The sequence below is a fragment of the Phaenicophaeus curvirostris genome, chromosome 3 (assembly GCF_032191515.1).
Source record: "Phaenicophaeus curvirostris isolate KB17595 chromosome 3, BPBGC_Pcur_1.0, whole genome shotgun sequence".
In the NCBI taxonomy this organism is placed as follows: Eukaryota; Metazoa; Chordata; class Aves; order Cuculiformes; family Cuculidae; genus Phaenicophaeus; species Phaenicophaeus curvirostris.
Genome location: NC_091394.1, coordinates 51,613,165 through 51,635,420, shown reverse-complemented (window position 1 = coordinate 51,635,420; position 22,256 = coordinate 51,613,165). Strand labels below are relative to the sequence as shown.

The 22,256-nt window shown below is 44.2% G+C and overlaps 1 protein-coding gene across 2 annotated transcripts in view; it reads left to right on the top strand.

The window, feature by feature from the left end:
- Positions 1-14,473: 14,473 nt before the first annotated feature.
- Positions 14,474-22,256, top strand: part of KCTD1 (potassium channel tetramerization domain containing 1) — a 122,203-nt gene continuing 114,420 nt past the window's right edge. For both annotated transcript variants that reach the window (XM_069853990.1, XM_069853989.1), the window contains exon 1: positions 14,474-16,294. In XM_069853990.1, coding sequence (XP_069710091.1) covers positions 14,489-16,294 — 1,806 coding nt within the window. In that variant the 5' untranslated portion in view covers positions 14,474-14,488. The remainder of the gene's footprint in view (positions 16,295-22,256) is intronic.

Genomic DNA, 22,256 nt, shown 5'->3' with positions numbered 1-22,256 from the left:
GTGGTGGTATCAGGGAGAAGAGAACAAATCGGGGAATTACTCAACAGCTGAGGTAGGTAAGAAGTGCCAAATACAAGTCTCTAGGCTGCTCCGAGTTCCCAGTGGAGCCCTCAAGTAAGAGTGAAAATCAGTGTTTTGTATGCTTTCCATCATTGCATTTCCCATCCCATAGTGTGCCCCTAGAGCTAATTATCTCCCCCAGTCATCCAACAGCCTTTCAGGAGCCCTGCTAGACGTCTAGGGGAAAGGGCATGTGAGGTCATGGTTTCCATGAGAAGACTAATTTCCCTTCATTTAAGAATTTATTTTTTTCACAGTTCTAAGGATGACTGCTCAAATGTTCTTAATCATGTGTGTGCTTGCCTGATGGGAAATGTGCAAGAGCATTTGGGGACTATGGCTTTGGTACATGGCAAATGGCAATTAACAGAACAAAATAATCCTCTGGCAAATTAACCTTGCACAGAATTCTAGAGGGTTGGGGTTTTTTTTCATTGGTTTTGTTTTGAAGTGAGTTTATTTGCTGAAATGCAGGAAATTGGGGGTATAATTTCAAAACGTTTGTGGAGATGGAGTCCTTCTCCTCTGCCATGTGCTCTTATTTTTCAGCCCTTCTTTCCCACTTCTGTTTGCCTAGGCATTGGCCTGCATCCTTTTGTGTGTGTTGCCTCTAATGTCAGACTCATTATGACTACAGAAGTGTTGATGCCAGGCCTAGAAGCGCTACTTAAAAACCTGCTATTCTCTCTCCTTCAAGCTCAAAGCTAACCCAGTTTGTGGCAAATGAAAGAAATGCAATCATTTGGCACCTTGTCCATGCATCAGTTTGGAAACATAGGACCTTTGTCTTCTGTTTTTCTGAGTATTTTTCTATTTGACTAGGCTATCATAAAGACCATTGACTCTAGGGTGTGGAGTTTAGTGCTTTGAAAGGAAACAACAGGTTTATTGCATTTTCTCTTGGGCTGCCAAGCCCCTTCTCTCACCTCCCAGTGTCTCATATCCAGGAATGAAGAGATTCTCAGAATTCAAAGGGAGAAATAATCAACCTTAGCCCTTATGTCTGGGGTGGAGGGTGAATGGTTAGGGCAATGGGAGAAGAGGAAGGCAAAAAGGACTTGAAAATAAATACAATCTAAAAGCTCAGAATCAGAAGTTAAGTGAATACTCCCAAATATAATGTTTAAAAAATAAACAAGGCTTTTTCTCTTTCTTCATACTTTGTTTGGCAACACCTTGTGATTATGAATACTTGAGATTGGCTAGGACTGGGCACAATTGTACCCAAACACTTGCAAGGATATGTGGCTGAAAACATGGAGATTCCCCTACACATGTGAGGTCAGTACTTGCAGGTCACTGCAGCACTTGGTGCCACCTTCAGGAGAGCATCACAGTTTGGTGCCATGTGCCAAGGTGAGAAGTTGAAACCTCCTGAGGAGGCAGGCAGGGATATACAAAAAAGGGAGGAACTTGGAGAAAGATGGGGAGGATCATTCTGTCTTTCACACAGATATTAGTGCTGTCTGTTCAGCTGTTTCTGTGCCCTCACAGGAATAACAGAGCAGCCGGAGATTCTCCTGGAGAAGTGTGGGAACTCATCCATCCTGAGATGTAATCACAGCTCAAAGAGGAAGGGGTTTTCTCTTCTGCTTTGAAGCTGACAGGCATGCATTTTTTTCCTGCCCGTTTTCAAGGGATTGCAAAGGAGAAGAGAGAAAGCAGAAGGAGGAAATAGTAGCAGACATGTTTAGGGGAGGTTTGTGTGTCAGCTCGGTGTATTTTCTGCCCCACCCCTTTCCCTGTCTTTCATCTTCCCAGTCACCACAAACAGAAGTCTAGGAAACAGTTCAGGCAGCTGGGCACCTACCTCGGCTCATTCCTGCAGGAAAAATAGGTGGTGAAGGAGAAAATCTCAGAGAAGAAACAAAGTCATTTGGTGAGAGTGGAGGACAGATGAGGAGAGGAAGCATTGTCTGAGCTGGGACTGATATGCAGCGTTTCCATTACCTGGATGTGATGCACAAGGGAGAGAGGAAAAACTAGGGAGTTTGGCATCAAAGAAGGAAAAGCAGGATAAAGGGTCTAAGGTAAAATTCTCCACAGCTGCTTTTACTTGGACTGAACAATGAGAAACTAGTAGGTTTCATACCCCTTTGAGTGTTGTGAAAAACGCAAATGCAAAAAGCCTTGGTGTGCTTTAAAACTGGACTTCTTGTTCACTTTCAGCCACCACTGGGGTGAAGCAACCCTGTCTCCCTACAGCGCTTGCATGACTTCTGCAAGATCTGTGCTGCTTGGCACTACTGTTTAGTCTTTATCAGTGTTCCAGGAGAAATCCTCTCTTGCATCTGTAGGCACAGCAAATTTACTTAAGATCTGCTTGTGACACTAGCAGTTTGACTTGAGTCAAGGTTGCTGGAGGTTTTGAACAGAGCTGACCTGAGGCTCTAGCAATGCAGAAGCTGCTGAGGGCAGCAGATTGCCTTGAGGAACAAACTAGCTCAGGCCCCAATTCGATATCACCTGTGCCAGAGCCCTAGAAAATGAGACTTGCTCCTGATGCTGCCTTCATCAAGAGACAGTCACTGCTGGGAGGGAAAAAAGACAGATCCCACCTCCTATCAGTTGTGGGATGAAAGAAGTCTGGCTCTACAGCGCCTATTTTCTGGCTCTATCACGTCTGTCCCCTCCCTTTTCTGTGCAGAATGTGCCCTGGCCCTGAACCCTGTCCACCACTGCCTCTTCACTGGGACAACAGAGTTCAAATGTAGTTACGCTACTGAGAAACATTCACCTGTTCTTGGTATAGAGCTTACAAATCTGTCTGTATGTGCCCAAGGATCAGGGCTATAGGAATGTTCCCACAGTGACTCTTTCTGTCCATTGGGACTGCTAATGGGAAGAAACTGCAGGCAGCCAGACCACATTTTCTTCTATTAAGTGCTCTTCTCAGCAAAGTGTAGGTGCATTGCACATAATTTGACAACTAGATGGCTTTAGGGCTGTAAAAGTTTGGATAATTGCCAACAGACTTAGGGGGTACGCAGGGATTGTTGGAAGAAAGCACAGCCTGAGTGGGGGCAATTTCAGAACCATTTCATATTCTTTTGTAGTCCAACTCCAGACCCCTGCCTTTTCCTGTCATTCACCGTTGTTCCAGCATATTTTACTTGATTAACTCAGCCCAGGCCTGAAATCATGGTATCAGGTCTTCTCTGATACAGCCATGGCAGTGGCTCAAAATGAGCAAGACAGGAGGACCTGAACCTGGAGGAAATGGCAATCTCTTTCGCCTGGATTTCGGGGTTTATGGGAGCTTTTTGTTTCTTGGTTCAACAGGAGTGTCCATGGTGAAATAGTACATCTATGTGTTATGCCTTTGGAAGTTATCATGTGTCCGACTGGTTGTCATGAGTCCAAGATGAGCTCCTCCTGATATTGCTGGGTTTGCAGACATGGTGGGAAATTTCCTAGTTCCTACTCTCTCTCAGAAAATCTTCATGAGTCCAAGCTCTGTATTAATAGGGGAACATCAAGGTCTCACATATATCATTAGGGCACAGCAGCAGTCTTGGTATCCTTGCTGTTTACTGAGAATGTCTTTTAAAAATATAGTAAGTTGAATGACAGTTGACTACACAGAGAAAGGGGGTTCCTATTTCTTCCATGAGGAAGCTAAGCCAAATACGTGATACAAATTATTCTACCAGAAAGTCTTTAGCTCTTGTGCCCAGATTACTAACATTTTCCCCTAAGGTGTACAGATTTTGCAGTGAGCTCAAACAGCATGGCATGGATCACCACAAGCTCTCAGATGACTGCAAACAGCTGAGAGTCAGTTGTCCTTTCCCCAGCCTATTTGCTAAGGCATGTTCTGTTGGCAAATTTAACGGAGTTAGCCTAGACTGCATCAGCCCAGAACACAAGGATACTCCTCATGGTACGATGCAAAAGAAGAGGTGCAATCAGAGGTCATAGATTGGGAATTTTCTCTTTTCTTGCTTTTGAGGTGCTTCTTAAAGTACTTTACATTGCAGTATTAGGTAATAGGTGCTTTGTAGTAATGAGTAATTTTGACATGACAAATACATCATCTTCATTGTCCAGTTGAGTGTCTTCAAACTGATTAGGCCAATACTATATAATTGTTGCCCATTGCTGTGTACTGTTCTGTTGACTCAGTAACATTTTAGATACACTTTTGGCACTGTGTAAAATTCCTATGTCATCCATCCAAACCAGAAGTTTTATTACCTGTTTTTGTTTGTTGCCTTATTTACATTAGTCTGTTTTCAGCTTAGGCTTTGTTTTATTTTGTTTTGTTTTGTTTTGGGTTTTTATTCCTTTTCAAAAGTTGTAGAACATTCACAACATTTTTTGATGATTCATGTCCTTTCTGCAAAGCAGAAGAAATTGAGATGAATGGTTTTCTCTCTAAGGTTAAAATGAAGGGCAAAACTTTTACATAGGCAAGTGCTAGCTTGCCTGCTGCCTATTAAAATAAACATTTATGCACAGGACTTTGAGAAACTAGTATTTACCACCTTTCATTAAAAAATATATTATTAGTGATGTACTACATGAAGAAGACTTGCCTAATACAAATATCACAGGTTTTATGTTCAAATTATGATGAAAAATGTTATTTGACTTTTCCGAAGCTTTCAGAGGGTGAAAACTCTTCCTACTTTTCTATTTCAAAATTCTTCTATTAACCAGCAGATAAAAAAAAAGAAAAAAAACTATAAGTTTGCAAGTGTTACTCCAGTAATGTATCAAAAAATACTGAAAACGTATTTGGTTTGGGTGCATTGTCGTTTTAACAATGGTCACCCAACTCTAGATAAAGTCTAAGAGATGGGACAGCCCTTCAGAGAGCATGTGCAAAACCATAATTCAACAGATCAGGGAAGGGAGGTAGTGGCATTTATCCATGGCATTAGGGAGAATCTTCATGAAAGTTCAGATTTTGTGGCCAGAAATCATGAAGAAATGAAGACATGACAGACTTCTCCAACATAGGGGTGGATGTGTAGCTTCTCTGTGTTACTGATACCACTGCTGAGACTCTCACTAAGACTTCCCAAAATGGTATCAGGCTTCTTGGGCTTCACAGACCTTAAGAGTTGAGCAGAGTGACCTCTGCAAGGGGCAAACTTGTTCTGTTGGGCAGCCAAAAAGCCTCTGGACTTTTACCCTCCATAGAACAATGTATCAGGGACCACAGTAGCTGAGAATGATCATAAAATTCCTAGGTGGACAGGTTAGCCCGTGAGCAACTCACCATGTGTTTCTGCCATGACATAGCATCAGAATAATTTTCCCATAAGATTTTGGATGTGGTCAAAGCCAGAAAGCACAGCAGGCATGTTCAAGCAGATTTCTTGTCCATAGGTGCTAATTAGCACTGCTGACCTTTGTGTGATATTAGGATTTTTCTAGTTTATTCAGCAGCATGTGGAGTTCTCTCTACCTGGCCCTAATTAGCTCATGCACTAGTCACCAAACTGGAATTCAGAAGACAAAATCCTATCCCTCCTTGTTTGGGATCTGAGAGGCTCATTTGAATTGAGAGTTAACAAATTGAATTAGTTTCCTTTCAAATACAGTGCCCGACCCAAAAACATTACAAATTAATCCAGATTCTTTGATCCCGTTAGTTTCAAAGACAAAGCTCTTGTAATTCTGCCTCTCTACTTCACATGTGACTGAGATTCCCAAGTACTTAAACACCCATACTTTCTGATGGAATAAAATTAATTCTTACAGAGTATTACTAAACATTTTAGTGTAAGCAAAGCCCAATATATTTTTCTGAACAAAAGAAAAGCTTTAAAATTTGGGAACTCCAGTGCAAATAGAAGAACTAAGCTGATTAAATGCTGTATGTGGAGTTGTGCAGAACAATCCAACTGTAACTGCTGAAAATGCAGTGAAGTAGCAGGAGCTTTTGGTAGAAGTATTTTGAAAGTCACATCTAGCTAGTTTTAGAGGGGGGAAAAATGTGGTACAGAATAAGTAAAGCACATAAAGGATATATTTTCCTTCACTCTTCTACCAGCATGCCAGGAAGACCAAAGGTCAGGTTTTCAGAAGAACGCTGTGTTCACTAGCTCTAATTTAATTCTACAAAAGCAGCCATGTTTGCAAATGGCTAAGCACCAAGCAGCTCCCATGGAAACCATATCAGGTGTAAGCCTGTTTGAAAGTACAGCTGGCTCAAATACCTATAAACAAGTTTTGGATGCAGAGACCTTCTAATAATCAGAACAAATTATTGGTTATAAGAACTCAAAGAGGAAATCAGGATATTAATTTCTTGAGGTAGTTCCTTGTGATACTTTGACGCTTCTAAATGTACTGCCAAAGAGGTGGCAAAAAAAGGCTTGCGTAGGATTTAGACAGGGATTTTTGGATACAGAAATCTTGAGAGGAAGAGAAGTTAGTAATTTAGAGACTTTGCCAGAAAACCAAATTGAGTTACCAGCTCAGTTATCTCAAGTGAGTTTATCTGGGAAATCCCAGGAGTGCCAGCCACCAGTCTTCAGAACAGGAAGTCTATCTTAAAAATCAGAGGGATTTCTTCTTCCTGAAATTACAAAACTGTGGCTCTCCACCTGATTTCCAATTTTTTACAGAGCAGTCATTCAAGGTTTCAAACTTGTCTTCCAAACATTAATTTTCAACCTCTCCATTCAGCATATGGAGGGGAAAACTGCAAACTCATTAAGTATCATGAGGCTGTGAGATTTGGCAACTCTGTTACCAAGATGTTACTGTCAAAGCCAAATCTGTAGGAATGACCTTGAAATGAAGGTCCGGTTATCACTCACCAGCTCTTCAAACTGTCCATCTCTCAAGAAACTTCACAATTGGAATAGGATGCTGCGCTGTTTGGAAAGAGACTAAATTGCTCACAGCTGCCTGGGAATTAACAAACTTCCTCCTCTTTACAGTGGAATGCAGCATATTTCTGAGCCAGGTGGAGGATACCATGTGAGGTTCTTGTAGGACCTGGAGTTGGCACAAAGAATAACATTTTCAAGTCTGCACAAATATTTGAGTTCCAGGGCTCAATAATAATTTTCTGGCAGATTAGTCCTGCCCTACAGCAGGTTTCTATGATCACTAAACCCAGACTGAAAGCAATATGTCTGGATTTCACATGTTATATCCTTCCACACCAAACCTTTAATTTTAAAAATTGGTTGTTTTTAGCTTTGACACTGATCAGCAAGAACAAGTCTGACAATACACAGGTAAACAGCAGAGTAAACTGCAAGGACAGGTCCACAACAGGACAGGTGACACACTCATAACTTGGAGGAAATTATTCAGAATAACTTGATGAACCATTGCCAAGATTGCTAATGGAGAGATCGTGCACTGCAAATTGCAAATGTGACCTTGTTTTGTCCAATGCTAATGAGTAGCTTACATTTTTTTTCTTGCTTATTTTAACAATGCTCATTGATCCTGAAAAACAGCATCTTTACTATCAAGTAATTACCTGCTTGTAATTAAATAATTCAGTCCATGAATGTGCAAAGTGTTGGCTCTGAGGTTTTTAATTTTATTGTTTGTTTATTTATTTATTTAATTGATGACACCTTTACTTCTGCGAAAAGAAACTGAACTTTAGCCTTGATCCTCAAATAAGGAAACTTTGAATTGGGGATAGCTTAATCTTTCATGGATGTAATAAGGCACAGCTATTCGAAGCAAGATACTGCTCAGGGATGGACAAAAGATGTTGCATTTAAGCATTCTCAACAGTTGCAGAAATAATTTTTTTAGAATGCCAGACTCAAAGAAAATAGTGATGCTCACCAGCTGTTAGAAGGTATTTTCATCTGGTTTAGTAGTACCTGCTACTGAAAAAACAAGAGAGGTACATCCAATGCATCCAGTCTTTTTCACTAAACTTTGTCAGCCTTATTTTATCTCTGAATCAATTCTTTTTTTTTTCACTTTTCCAAGCTTTATACTCTGTATGTTAAAATACAGCACTCTGTTGTGGTCTGCACCTTCAGGTCTGTTTTATTTCATGGTCTCTGGCATTAAACCTCTAATGAAAGTCCTGACAATATCCTGAAGATCTCCCCCACAGTTTTTACTTGAAATCACATATACTACCAACATTTAGTTTGTGAAAGTGCTTTTGCACAAAGGACTTGTCAAATCAAAATAAGCACACAAATTTTCTTTATTAATATTCTGCCATGCGTTCTACAACTTTTTGCTTGTTATGAATCAAATCATGGTCTGACAAAGGATGTGACAGGGGCTAGAGGTGAACATGCTATACTTTTTTATCCCTGTATTCTTCTTCCATATGGTCTACGAATTTGTTCCCTTCCACTCAAATGCTTCTTTGCTGGTTAGTGTAGTTTGTGATGCAAACCTTATTTAAACAATTCCTGTGAATTCAGACCTCACAAGATAACTAGAGATGCTTTAGCATCTCAAACATTGAAACAGGAATGTGGCGTGCTATCATTAGGGCCAGAAAACATCATGACCAGTTAATAGTTTAAAAGAAAATAGGTGTAAGATTTGCACAGGTCAGATTTGCCAACATCACATCAAATATAGTAAAATGAGGGAGAATGAAAGGGAGTATAGAAAATAAACAGGTGTGTTTAATTGTATGTTACTGTTTCAGCAACAAAAAGTTAGGTCTGTGTGGGAGCCTGAGCAGGGGTCTGACACTTTTTAACAGCATGGTTACACACTCTGTGGGCTACGTTTGAATTCACTCAGTTTTAAAGTCACTTAAACTGGGTTTGTGTCAAGCCAGCTGAGATAACTCAATTGAGAAAAGAAAATCCAAGAAGACAGGCCATTGGTGCTAGGGTTTTTGCTACATAAATACCTGAAAAGGAATTTCCAAATTCACTATGACACAGACATAATACTGGTGGAAAAGGGGAATAATCAGTTTATTTCAGTCACTAAGTCAAAACAAAAGTATATTGACAGTGAATTCATGGTGTAAAGAGGCTTTAAAGCCACTAGCTGGCAGTCAGAGAAGATTCCCTTTTCCAGGCTGCGCTGAAGGCCAGCTACTGCTCTGTCCCTTGAGGTTCCCCAGCTCTGAGAAAAGCCAGGCATGAATAAGTTTTTTAGGGTGTAAAGCCCTACCTCTGTGCCTGCACAGGAATCAGAGTGCTCAGCACACCTCATGACAACAAAGAAACTTTGAGTCATGTAATGGGGATGGAAAAAGTAAACAAGATAGAAAACATATTGTACAGAAACAAGGTGGAAAGCCCATTTCTTCACTCTCATTACATTACATTTTAGCTTGTTAAATTGTAAGGGCTCTTTTTTTTCTATTCCTTTTTTGTTAAAGGAATGTTTAAGAAGCCTTCTCAGCCAGACTCTGCTGTCATGTAACCAGTCATCCCTCCCTGCATTTCTCGACTTCATCCAGCCCAGTATGACTTCCAGCCTGAACTTTTAGTTAAACATAAATTTTTGTTGGAGGATTATGAATGTAAAATAGGATTTCAAGATCCCAAATACAGCATTTGTGTTCTATTACATAGTACTAAAACCACCGTCTAAACTGAAAATTGGTATTTACGCAGACCTACGCACCTACAAACAAGGCTTTATGGTTTCACAGGGATCTCTCTTTCAAGGTTACTTTCTTGAGTTACTGGCTTGGTCTTTCTAAATTTCCCTCACCTCCATGGAGAATTTATGGACCTAGTTGAGAAGGACTGAAAGCTAGCCTGGATGGAAAGATCTCTTTCTTTCCACAAAGGATAAAAATTACACCTCTAACATGCTGGGTTGCTTGGTGCCAGTAGTTCATACAAACAACCAGACAATTGCTAGAGCAACGACAACCAGCTACTGCTGTGCCTCACAGACCAGCCAATTTGTTTCAAGTGCCCTCATGGCCACAGAAGCAAAGACAAACATAAACTAAAACACAGGTAAATAAAACCCTAATATACCTCCTGGTAATTTACCTCCAGCACGTTTTAAAAGACCCCTAAAACCTTTATCCAGCACAATGCACTTTACTACCTTGCTATATCCAAGCTGTATGACAGCATAGCTCCTCTGTATGTTTGGACACAAAAATGCTCCAGCTGCTTGACACTGAAAATAACAATGATTCACAAAGTCTTGAGTTTTAATTTGCCAAGCACTAAACGGATGCAGTCTTACAAAGGTGATGACTCAGGTGTTCTTCAGTTTGTTTAGAAAAAGGAGAATTGGGAAACAAATTGTGGCCTCAGCAACAAAAATACTGCTTTTGTAAAAGAAAGAAAAATAAGTCAAGTGAATAATGGCAAACACCTGTGGGGAAAAAAAAAATACCAGTGTACTTTGGAAGTACACTTTCAATTGGCACCGTAGAGCGTCATGAGGGGGCTGGTCTGATGCTGCCTTCACATTTCACAGCCTATCGGTAGTAGTCAGCGCTCTGATATGCGCAACTACCGCTAACATTTCATAATATGACAATCTAAGAGGTGAAATGGCTTTTGTATTTTAAAATCCATTAAGAACAGCTGCAACTTAGCACTGATTGATACATCATTGCTTTCCTAAATCAATGCCTCCTTTGTTGAGCTATATAAAGCTGTTTTCATTGCCACACAAACAGGAGATGCTAATCTAAAAAAGAAAAATTTAAAGTAGTTTTAAAATCTATTATTACACGTTATATGTCAGCATCAGCTGTCCTTAATATCAAGAAGGAAACAACTAAGAATATCATATACACAAGTAAAAGAGTAAAATAAAATTGAACTAGCATTTTGAAGTAACAGCTCTGAAATGCTAAAAAAGCTTATTTCAAAACTGCATGTTTCTAAGTGGGAGAAGGACTAGTAGGACATGCTTTTTCCCTAAGTGAATTTTCCAGGAGTCCCAAGTATTATTTTGCCTTCCAGTTCTGCAGTTTCAATATGGATTTCTCATACCAGTTTCCATGGAGCGTGCCTCTACAGTGAAAATATATTATGTTTAGAGAACATACTAGCACATTTTAAGAACATGTTTACTGCATTTTAACTAATAGTAAAAGTGCACATGGAAAAGAAGCTATTTTCTCAAAAAGATGCCATGTGTTCAGCCTTAGGGTTAACCAGCAACCTTGTTTAAGCACTGTTTCTTAAAAATCTTTTCTAGATTCCTAGACTGAATCCCAGGGAAGAAATTAGTCCAATGGACTTTCTTTGCCTCTTGGCTTTTGGGGAATAATTCCTAGTGAAGCTTCATGATGAAACATCTACCAAGAAACACTGAACCAAGAAGGTTTAGGTGGCTGTAAGTGAAATAACTACTTACAGAGGCTATAGGAGAAGTAGCCTGTGGTAGTCTGTAGAATAAGGCTGTGGAGAGCTTTAGCACGGTAGCCAGATTGTCAAAGAACATGGCTATAGCAAGTTCTGTGCTTGCCAAGAGCAAGACTGGGAGTCATGTGGAAGAATAGCTTAAAAAAGAAGTGAGGGAAGTCCTGAAACTATGTGGTAATGCGCGGTTACAAGCATTACCTGTATTGTAAACCAGCTGACTCATGAAGAAGTTTTTTGGTTTTGTTTTTTAACCTGCCATGCTAATTCTGTGGCAAGTAGAATGATCTCCAAGTATATACAAGGAAGGATAATCCTGTCTAGGGTTTCAACCTTAGTGGGGCAGGTGCATTGTTAGTGTTTTGTGGGTATTGCATCTTCTCTACTGACAGCAGTAATAAAAGGTGTTTTCCAAGCGTAGACAGGACTTATGAGAATCAGTCTCAAATCCTGAGTCCTAGGGGGGAATGCTGTGTATGCCTGTGCAGACCTCTTAGCAGGATAAAATTCTGATTGGAGGGTGGAGTAGGTGTAAGTTTAATGTTATTATGCCAACTTCCATTAGACAGCCTTGTGCAACTCGGGCAATTTAGGAACGCAGTTTGATTAACTTTTCTAATTTGGGAACTTGAACAATAGGATTAAAACTTCAGGAATAAAACTGACTAGGCTAAATCTTATCTTTAGGAATGTAGACAGATAGGTAAGTTAACATATATGTGTGATAAACTTATATGTGGCTATATATACACATAGACATACCTATACACATATAGGTTATACAGGTATATACGTTATACGGGTGTCTTCCCAATTATGAGTGCCTGCAGCACTCTAAACACTTCACTTGCTACTCTCTGAATTACCCATGGCTGCTGAGGTACTTCCAATTGATGTGTGTAATATGGATGCTCCATACATATTTTTCCCCTCTAACCTCACTGCAAGTTCTTCACGTCCTTTATACTTACTATTAGTGTACTGGGCTCCATATTCATCTCCAAGTCTGTCAACATAGTTCACCTCCTGTAATCAGGAAATGGTGATTAAATGAACATCCAAGTACAGAAGCTGTCAACCTGGTGTTCATCTTTTTTAAAGTTAAAAAAAATCAAATGTTCAATTACCTTTTGCACTCATATGGCTCTGAAAAGCTCTTTGAAAAAAAGAAAAAAGTGGTTTCATCTCTTCTATGATCTCAAGACATAATCAAGTTCAAAGGTCAATTGTACCAAATTTAGCATTTATGGGAACAAGACAAAAAACAAGATCTCTGTAGAAAAGGTGCATGCTGCAAGCCTTGCAGTTCTCTCTTTTGAGGTGGGCTGTTGTAGGTCCTAGAAAGAGCTTATCTGGAGCATTTAGATTTTAATCACAAGAAGGTCTTGCTGATTTAAGCTAGCTGTTTCAGCATCTGGTCCATCTCATTGGAAGGTCTTTGAGACTTCGTTTCAGGACTGGGTTGCAGATAGCATATAGGGGGGAGAAGAAGTTATTTATATCCTCTTTATATACATAAGGAAAAAATATCTAGAATATATATGCATATGCCACCGATCCAAGAGGCAGCATAATCCGCTCTCAAACTACAGAGTAAGCACAACTCCTTTAGTGCAGGCAACAACTTTGACCTCTGTGTAATTACTCCGGGCTTACATCAATATAACAGTGCCGGGTTTCCATCAATTATTTTCTGGGAGTGGCAGGCTCTCTTCCTGGAGTGCTTATTTATTTCAAATTGGCCTAATTTGCTCAACGATTTGCGCATCCCTCCTTGGGGATCCCACGCCTGCCCGGCCGGCGGGGCTGGGGCTGCCCGGGACGCTCCGCCGAGCGCGGAGCAGTTGCCTGCGGATGAGTAAGCACCAAATGTGGTTACTCAGGCCAGCAGCGCCGCGATTAAGGCTATAATTGCAGGTGTAGCCAGCAGTCGCGATGAATATTTATCTCCAAGTACCAAATAAGAGAAATCGCCCGGTTTAGCGGCACTGGGCGGTTTGGGGTTGTGTAGTGGGGGGGCTGCCCCATCCCGGGCGGGACTGGCTCCCGCAGGGTCTTTTCCCCCCCGCAGCCCGACAAAGGACCCTTCCCGGGGAAGGAAGGGTAAGAAGGGCACGGGTTCCCCGCGGACAAGCCGGGCAGGCGCTCCCCGTGGGCGCGGAGCCGGCGGAGGGCAGGACGGAGGCTCCGCATCCCCGTGCTCGCGGGCGTCCCCCCCTCGGGTTTTGCCCCGTTGCTGGGGCGGGGGGGGGGGGCAGCTGAGAAAGGAGCCGGGTGGCGAGGGCTCTCCGGCTGCCCTAAAGCCTGCAGCCTCGGCGAGCCGGAGGGGTTTGAGAAGCCTCCGAGTCCTTATTTCTCCATCTCCGCAAGCCGAGCGAGCGCCGCGGTTACCGACCGGCTTCTCTCGGGCGGACTCGGCGCCGCACGGATCCAAAGCCCTGAGCGTCCGCCTCCTCTCGAGCCCCTCGACCGAAATCCAGGTGCCCGGCTAAAGGTGCGAGGCCGGCGGCGGCGCTGCCCGCAGGTGGGGGCTGGGGCCGCATCCCGTCGAGGGGCAGAGCCGCGCTGCCCGGCGAGCACAGCCTGACTTTTTTGGGTGGGATTTTTGTTTCGGTTTGGTTTTTTTTTCCCGGGTTGGGTTGGGTTTCGTGGGTTTTGGTCTCTCTCTCTTTTTTTCTTTTTCTTTTTTTTTTTTTTCCCCTCTACGTTCGCTTTTAAGTTGCTGTGAAATTAAGAGGTGCGACGGTCGAGGAGGCGCGGTGCCGGTGCGCGGCTCCCGAAAGAGCCGCCGGCTCCGCGCACGGAGCGGGACGTCTCTTTTCTCGGGGATGGGGAGGCAGGACCGGCGCCGGGGCCGGGGCGGCGGGGAGGTGGGACCCGGCGGCGCTTCCCCCCATCGCCGCCGCCCGACGGGACGGACCCGCGGTGAGCGGCCGGCGCGGTAAGTCCCGCTCATTCCCCGCGGTGCCGGCTCTGCCTCCTCCTCCCCCCCATCCATCCCGGTCCCTCCCGCCCCCTCCCCGCCGCCGCCGCTGGGAGCGCGGCCCCTTTAAGAGCCCGGCTTTGCCTCCCGGTAGCTGAAGGTCATTAAAACACAAAAGCGCTCGGGCGCTGCGGTCCAATATAGCGCATGCGCCCTGCCCGAGGACTGGCAGGGAGACGGCAATATGGCGAGAATGCCTGGCAGCGGCGGCGGCGGCGGCGAGTGGAGCGGCGGAGGAGGAGGAGGAGGGGGAGGCGGAGGGAACAATGCCGGGGACCGGCCGCCCGGCCGCGGCGTCGCCCCCCGCCCGCATCGCTACTGCAGCGCCGGCGAGGAGGAGGAGGGCGAGGAGGAGGATGAGATCCAGGAGGTGCAGATAACGGGGGACGAGGAGGACGGAGCCGATGGGGGGCTGCTGCTGGACGAGGAGGAGGAGGAGGAGGAAGAGGAGATGGGTCTGGAGTGGGACGGCGAGGAGGAGCCCGAGCCGCCCGCCCCGGGCCGGACGCCGGGCGGCGGCGTCGGGGCCGCCCCGGGGAGCGCTCCGGCGGGGGGCGGCGGCCCCGGGGGGGCGGCGGAGGACGCGGAGCTGGAGGCGGCCCTGCTGCTGCAGCGGCCGGAGCGGGCGCGGCTGAGCGAGAACACGCGGCTGGCCACCCGCTACGCCGTGCGCATCTTCCGCGAGTACCTGAGCGAGAAGGCGCAGAGCCCCGACTTCGAGACGATGGACAAGGGGGCGCTCTGCCGGGTCCTGCGCTCCTTCTACGCCGAGGCGCGCTCCAAGAGCGGGCAGCTCTACTCCAAGTCCTCGCTCATCAGCATCCGCAGCTCCCTCAACCGCTACCTCAACGAGCCGCCCTACTGCCGCACCCTCGACCTCACCAAGGACCCCGAGCTCCGCGCCGCCAACCTCACCCTGGCCGCCGTCATCCGCAAGCTGGAGGAGCAGGGCGCGGGGCCGGTGGTGCAGAAACAGGCCATCACCCGCGCCGACCTCCGCAAGCTCTACACCTGCAGCGTGTTCAGCACCCAGAGCCCCTTCGGGCTCCTCAACAAGGTCTGGTTCGAGACCTGCATGTACTTCTGCACCCGGGGCCGGGAGAACCAGCGGGAGCTGGAGGAGGACTCCTTTGGGCTGGCCGTGGACGAGGACGGACGCAAGTTCGTCTACTTCAAGGCGCTGGGGCCCTACCACAAGTCACGCTCGTCTTCCTGGAGCAAGAAGCGGGCGGAGAGCAGTGATGAGGAGAACCTGCCCCGCATGTATGAGACTGGCACCGAGTTCTGCCCCTACGCCAGCTTCGTCAAGTACCTCTCCAAGCGCAACCCCCTCTGCAAGGCCTTCTTCCAGCGCCCGCGGGACCACTGTAGTGAGGGTGACATCACCTGGTATGAGAACAAGGCCATTGGCAAGAACCTTCTGGGGACCCGCATGCAGATGCTCTCCAAGGCAGCCAAACTCTCAAAGACCTACACCAACCACTGCATTGGTGCCGTCTCCATTGCCACCCTCAACAGCATCGCTGGCATTGGCACCAAGCTAGGGGGGCTGCAGCCACCACACCATCACCCCCCTCCCCACCACCACCACCTCCTCCACCACCCTGCCAGCGGGGGCTGCTACACCCCTGCTGCCCTCAATGGTGGGCCACGGCCCCGGCCACCCGCTGCCAACCCTTATGTGCTGCCCAAAGACGGTGATGCTGCGCTCGTGAAGGCAGAAGTGGCTGCGGTGGCCCCAGCCAAGCGGGCACTCTACGAGACAGTGTTCCCAGCAGGGGCTGCGGCCGGCGGCGATGCTTGTGGGCCCTCAGCCTCCCCCAAAAGACTCTGCCGCCGCCCTGCCGAGCCCCTGGATGCCGCCGCGCCTGCCGTGGTGGTGGTCTCAGTGAAACATGACCCCCTGCCTCACCTCCTCCCCGAAGCCAATGGGCACAGAAGCACCACCTCACCCACAGTAGTTTCACCTGCTATTGTTTCCCCCACACAGGTAACTGGAGAAAAAAAAAAAAAAAGGAAAAAAAAATAGCAATAGCAAGGTGGTGACCCTGCACCCCATCCCACATAGCCTCTGCTGCATCTCTCCTCCCTTCCCCATCTTCCCCTAGGCTGGGTGCCGGCACACACTACCAGCCCTGAGGTGGCTTCCAGAGTGACTCTTGGTGTTCAGGCCCCCAGTGAGCCCAGATGCTGTTATCCACCTTCCTTGCCCCCAGTTTCCTCACACCCTGCCATCAGTCCGGTGACCGCCCATGCCTGTGGGTTGGACTTGAGAGGTGCCTGGGTGCTGTTGTGCTCCCCCTCAGTGGCAGCACCAAAAGCTCAGCCCTGCTGGCACCTCCTTACTCTGCTTTTTTTTTTTTCTTTCCCCACTCTTCTTTCTCTTTTTTTTTTTCTGCAGGATATGCTCGGAGTTAAAAAAGTCAGGCCAATATAGCAGATAAGGGTGTCAGGTATCATTAGTGTATGTGGTGTTCTTGATGTGCTAATGAACTATTTGAATAACCTCAAATGCAGGAAATAGCCAGGAGAATACTCAATTACACAGTAGTAATGAGAGTGTAATTTTAAACTTAAGAAGTTAACAAGAGGGTTAATACAGCAATTGCATTCAACTTGTATTTGTTTATTTAAAATAACTCTGTTTCCTGGCAGTATTCCTCTTTTCTTTTCCTTTTTTTTTTCTATAAGGCAAATTGGCTTTAGTTGTGTTAGTTGTCATAGTGGTAAAACATATAGTTAGAGCACAGTTAGACAGAGTTAGGTGCAGTTTAAACGGTGAAACAAGCCCAAATTCATTGGATGTGTTTTGTTGAGGTAAAGCGGTCTTGTCAAAAACGCTGTGGAGCTGTGCTTTAATATGTGCCTCATGAACCCCTCTGCTGTGTGCCGGCAAGTGCTGGTGCCTGTTCCCTGTCCCCTCCGAAAGTACTTTCCTTTCGGGTGTTTGAGTGTTGGAGCTAAATTATTTCAATTAAAGACTCGCTGCATCTCTGCAGTTGGCTTGAAGTTTGGAGGTCATTCTAACTAAATCTATAAAGCGCGTGCAGTTATGTTGTGCCCCATAAAGTACTGTGTTTGAGGCAAGAAGTTTACTGCTGGCTGCCCTACACGATTACAAAACCCCTCTGACATTCTTGTGTCAAGTAATAAGAGGGATCGCAGCCGTCGGCCGGAGAGCACAGGGCTGGGTGAGCGCAGGTATATGACATGCCTGAGCTGTTTCCAAAAGTGGAAATACCGGTTTTGGACAGACTGACCCTTTCAAAGAGTTTGCCGGCTAATCAGCCAGCCTGAAGGCTAATTGTAGGGGGAGGGAAGGGAAAAGGGGGCTTTCTGCGAATGCCTGCATAACCATGGATGTTCTTTAAAATACCTGTGACCTCTCCTTTTTTGTAGGGTCTTGGGGTTTTTTTTGGATCACATCAGTGGAGTACTATGGTTTGATGTCCTGCTGCGTGTCCTGTGGTGTCTCTGAATGGCTTAGAGGCTTGATTATGTGCAGATAGTGTTTTTGTTCTAGCTCATTATTTCAGGTATAAGCTAATGCTCTTCTCTGTATTTAACCCTAGACTCCTCTTTACCTTGCTCTTAATGACCTTGAAAGTAATTTTGAAACTTCAGGCGTAGTTTAGCATTTTTAGAGCAGCAGTGCATGTGAGTATGGGAAGGGGAAGAGGGAACCGGGCAGAGCAGTTCTGATCCAGTTAGCAGTAATGCAATATGCGCGTCTTCAACGTGTTAGACGAGGTGTCTTGGTGCCTTCTGTCATCAGGCTGGAGAGCTGGATCTCTACCCCAGCCCACAAATCTCTTCACACTTGCATGAAGCTTAGGTGAGGAGAAATCCAGCTGCTGTACTGTTTGTCGCAGAGCTGTGCTTCCTACATGAAGCATTTGGAGCTGTAATTCTCATTAGTGGCAGGCCATAGGGAGAAAGGGAGAAATATCTAAAATAGATGATAGGGAAGCAGCACATGCCTGTGTAATCTAAGTGTATCAAGAAAGAAAATGAGCAATCAGCGAGGGTACCAGACAGCGTGGTGGGTTTTGTAGTAGTTATGTGGAAATACTCATTGCCATTCACAATTCAGTGAGCTAAACAAGCTGCCCAGCCACTTTCATAGCAGAATCTTGCCTTCGCTACAAAACCCATTAAGTCTTTAGGAGGAAGACAAGTGTCTTTTCTTTTTTGTCTTTTTAATCACTGGTTCTTCTCGTGTCAGTTTTAACTTACGCACTTCTTCTGGGATGTAACAAAATGAAAAAATGTTAGCTGTGGAATAAAACTCCTTGGGAGAATGTTAATGCTAAATTTTTTTCTCCCTAGCTACCTTTTATAATAGTTACGCTAATCGAGGTCCAGGGCATTTCCTGGAGAAATTAATGACTGGCTGGGGTTAATGGCCCAAGGCATTGCCTCAAGCCATCAACTCTCCCAGCTGGTCATTAATCCTCAGGAAGTGCCCTGGTCCTCAATCGTTATTGCTTAATTATAAACAAAAAGTTTCCAGGCCTCTTTACTGAATACATCTCATCAAGTGACATGATGCTAAATTCCGCTGTTGACAAATGTTACTGATTCCTTGAAAACATGAAGGTCATAAGTTTGTGGTTTATTGGTTGTCTTTGTAATTAGTCTCCCAGGGGACAGATTCTGCTGCCCTCATGGACTTGTGCAATAGTCTGGTGTGATGAGTGGGTTTCTTAGAATCTTTATACCATGTGCACACATCCTTTCTTTTTTTAGCACAGAGAGGTAGAAAAGGTTAAATGAAGGCATTAAATGCAATGTCTTCGATTTGCACTGACTGCATTTAAAGTGTAAGAATCTGAGCAAGGATGTTAATTTTACGCTTTTCTGTCGTGGTTGCTCCCATCTTTTGTTTTAGCCCCAAGATGTCTTTTTTAATGCTGGCTTTGTAGCAACCTCCTCCAGAGCCAGGAAAAGGTACATTAAATGTTCATCTTGATCCAACTATTGCTTTAGGTTGTAGTGTCAAGAACAGCATTTACAGAGTGTATTTTAAGCATGCAGCACTCTACCATCATGGCACGACTTTCTTTTCAGTCCTTATTTGCTCTGAAGTGTAGCAGTTTTCTGCCACTGACAGTAATACTTCAGTTCAACTTGATGACAGATAAGTGTAATTTGGCTGTTGTTCATCTCTTGTGTTACTGAAAGATGAACAATAGCTGAAGTTTGAGCTTTTGATGCTACAATGTGGTGGTAACTATTGAGATTTATAGAACTGGTACACGCTGAACTTACTACAGTGGTAGGACACAAAAACAGGGCTAGGAAAATATATTGGCTTCTGCCATGGGTGAGGAGAGTTGCATTGTCACTTGAAAATTACTCCTATTACTTTGATTCTATAACTCAGTGAGGTCTCTCTGGGCTGCTTATGAAGGGTTTCATCAGCTATTAAGTTATCTACCAAACAGGTATTAAAAAGCGAGCCACATGCATTTGTCTTGGCTGTTCCCAAGGATCCTTAAACGCTTTTTCCTCATGCTTTAAATCCAGAGCTGGGATTTTTGTTTTCTTTTCATCTGGCACTTATCTTTTCATTGCCTTATGTTCTCTTTGAAGGGCTTACTTTGGCCAGAACTAGAAATCTGGTTGTGACTGCGGGTTTTGCAGAAAACAAAACTCTAGCACATGATGAACATAAGTAGGCAGCAGGCACAACTGGGAATGACTAAGAGCAACTTATTAGTTAGTCTAGCTCTTTTTAGTCTTTGGGGTGTTTTTTTTGAAGATGGATAAGAATCTTTCTGCTTGATCTTTGGTCTGGGAACTTCCTACATTTCCATAAAATGCTCCCTCCTGCTTCAAAAAAAAAAAAAAAAAAAAAAGCTTCTGTTCTGTACAAATGTTTGTAATGCTCTGACCAGAATCATGGCTAGGTGCTTTCTGAGTATACAGGGTAGGAGAACTCATCAGACAGCTTCAGGGGACGGATGCTTAGGATGGTGGTGTTAGGATGCTAGGCTTTATTTCTATACAGATAATAGATGGGCAGTATCTCTATCTTAATGGCTTAAAGTACAGCAGCTATTAAGACTGATGACTGCTAAATACTTTGTTAGTTCTTGTGGTGGTTTTGCTGTTGATCTGGTTTCAGAGGTTAGTGCTCGCTGTCCTACTGCCTGGTTAGTGCCAGCCTCTTTGATTAATGGGTTGTCCCAGGTTGTAAGAAAACCTCAGATTTCCTTGGTGTTTTTTTAAAAAGAAACACTGAGGCTAAAATTAAAAATGTGACGTGTAAAAACAGTGCCTAGATCAGAGGCTGCTGTTTGTTCATTATTGCTTGTGGGTTTGGTTTTTTTTAATGGGGAAGATTTTAATCTTCTAGTCAGTTACAGAAGTGGGAAGTGATTAAACATAGAATGGACCTATTATACCTGATAGTCAACAAAATTGCTCTGAAATCTTTGGAAGACAGAGGATAGAGTAGCAGGGGTGTCAAATACGGTCCTTGGAGATAGATTTCTTTTCAGTCTCCTTAGTGAAACACGTGAATCCTGGCTATTGCTCTCTTTGGTGGAAGTCAGTGTTGTTTGTAACTGAATACTTCTAAAGGTCATTGAACAGAGATGAAGATTTTTTGAAGATGGTAGGAAATCCCAGCTCATGTTCCTTGTAACCAACATGAGGTTTAAAAGGCACTGAACATTTCCTGAAATGAGTGCAAGAAAAGCACAGCAGGGTTTAGACTTTAGTGATCTCGTATACAGCTTTGGGGGTTGTATATGCACGGAAAGGAATGAAGGGAACTGGTTTTTCTTTCCTGGACCGGAGTTGGTCCATTTTGGATCAGCTGTTAGTAAGAGAGTTGAGTTAAGGTGATTCAAGAGAGTATTTCACAGAAGAGGAATGGTGTTTTGATATATCTAGAATTGTAGTTGTGGAATTCAAGGTCCAATACAGTTGCCACACTGTTTTTGTAGGTACTCTTGGCTGCATTGGCACAATATATTGGAAATTATTGAATTGGGCAACTATTTCAGATACCAAATTATTCTACTAGCGCTTTAATTTTCAAAGTATTTTCACTTGTTAGAAATTAGGCTCTTTTTATTTAGTTGCAACATGTGAGCTAGTCAGAGAACTTGCCTGGACCGGCCCTCAGTGATGACAGGAATGCAAGAGGTGATCTGTTTTGTATAACCAAATGAAGATGACCTTTTTAGTACAATTAGGTGGAAAAACAGCATCAGAGAAGCACTGCTGTACTTTGACACTTTTTAATTCTGTAGAGTCTGAAAGAGCTATGATGGGACTCTTCCTCTGTGCACATCAGAGATAAAATGTACAAACTGAAAGGTAGCGGATGGCATTTTTAACCAAAAAAGTCTTCTGTGATTATCCTGTAAAAGATTTTTCCATTGCCCACTGCTCTCGTTCTGGAGAGCAAGAGATCAGCAACTGTTCAGTCTAATTGGTGAGTCTGTATGACAGTGAGCTGCCTTATTTCATGTATGGTGTAGAAATAAATGAGTGCTTAAACCCTTTGAAACACACCACTACTGCAAAAGCCATAGGCTGTAATTAAATTGAATGCAGGGTTGTATTGTCTTGTGCCCTTGGCTATAAACTTGATAACAGACCATGGTACACCCACTATTGTGTTAGAAGCTAGAACCTAATTAGTGATGTTGTAGATTTTTCACTCACTTCCGAAGCCCTTCTGTTCGTCTTTTTCCCTGTGTCCTTTTTTCCTTATTATTTTGCTTTTCTGTTTCTGAAGCAATAAATGCATCCATCTTTTCCGAAGGAAATTGTTAAGGGCATGTAGCCAAATATGTATATGCAAGATAATGTGTTATCATATTTTGGATTCAAGGGACAAATGCAGTGTAACTACATTTTATCTGATCTAGAAGAGATTTATTAGTGTTTTGATAGTAAAAATATATAATCATGTTTCCAGTGAATGCTTTGTA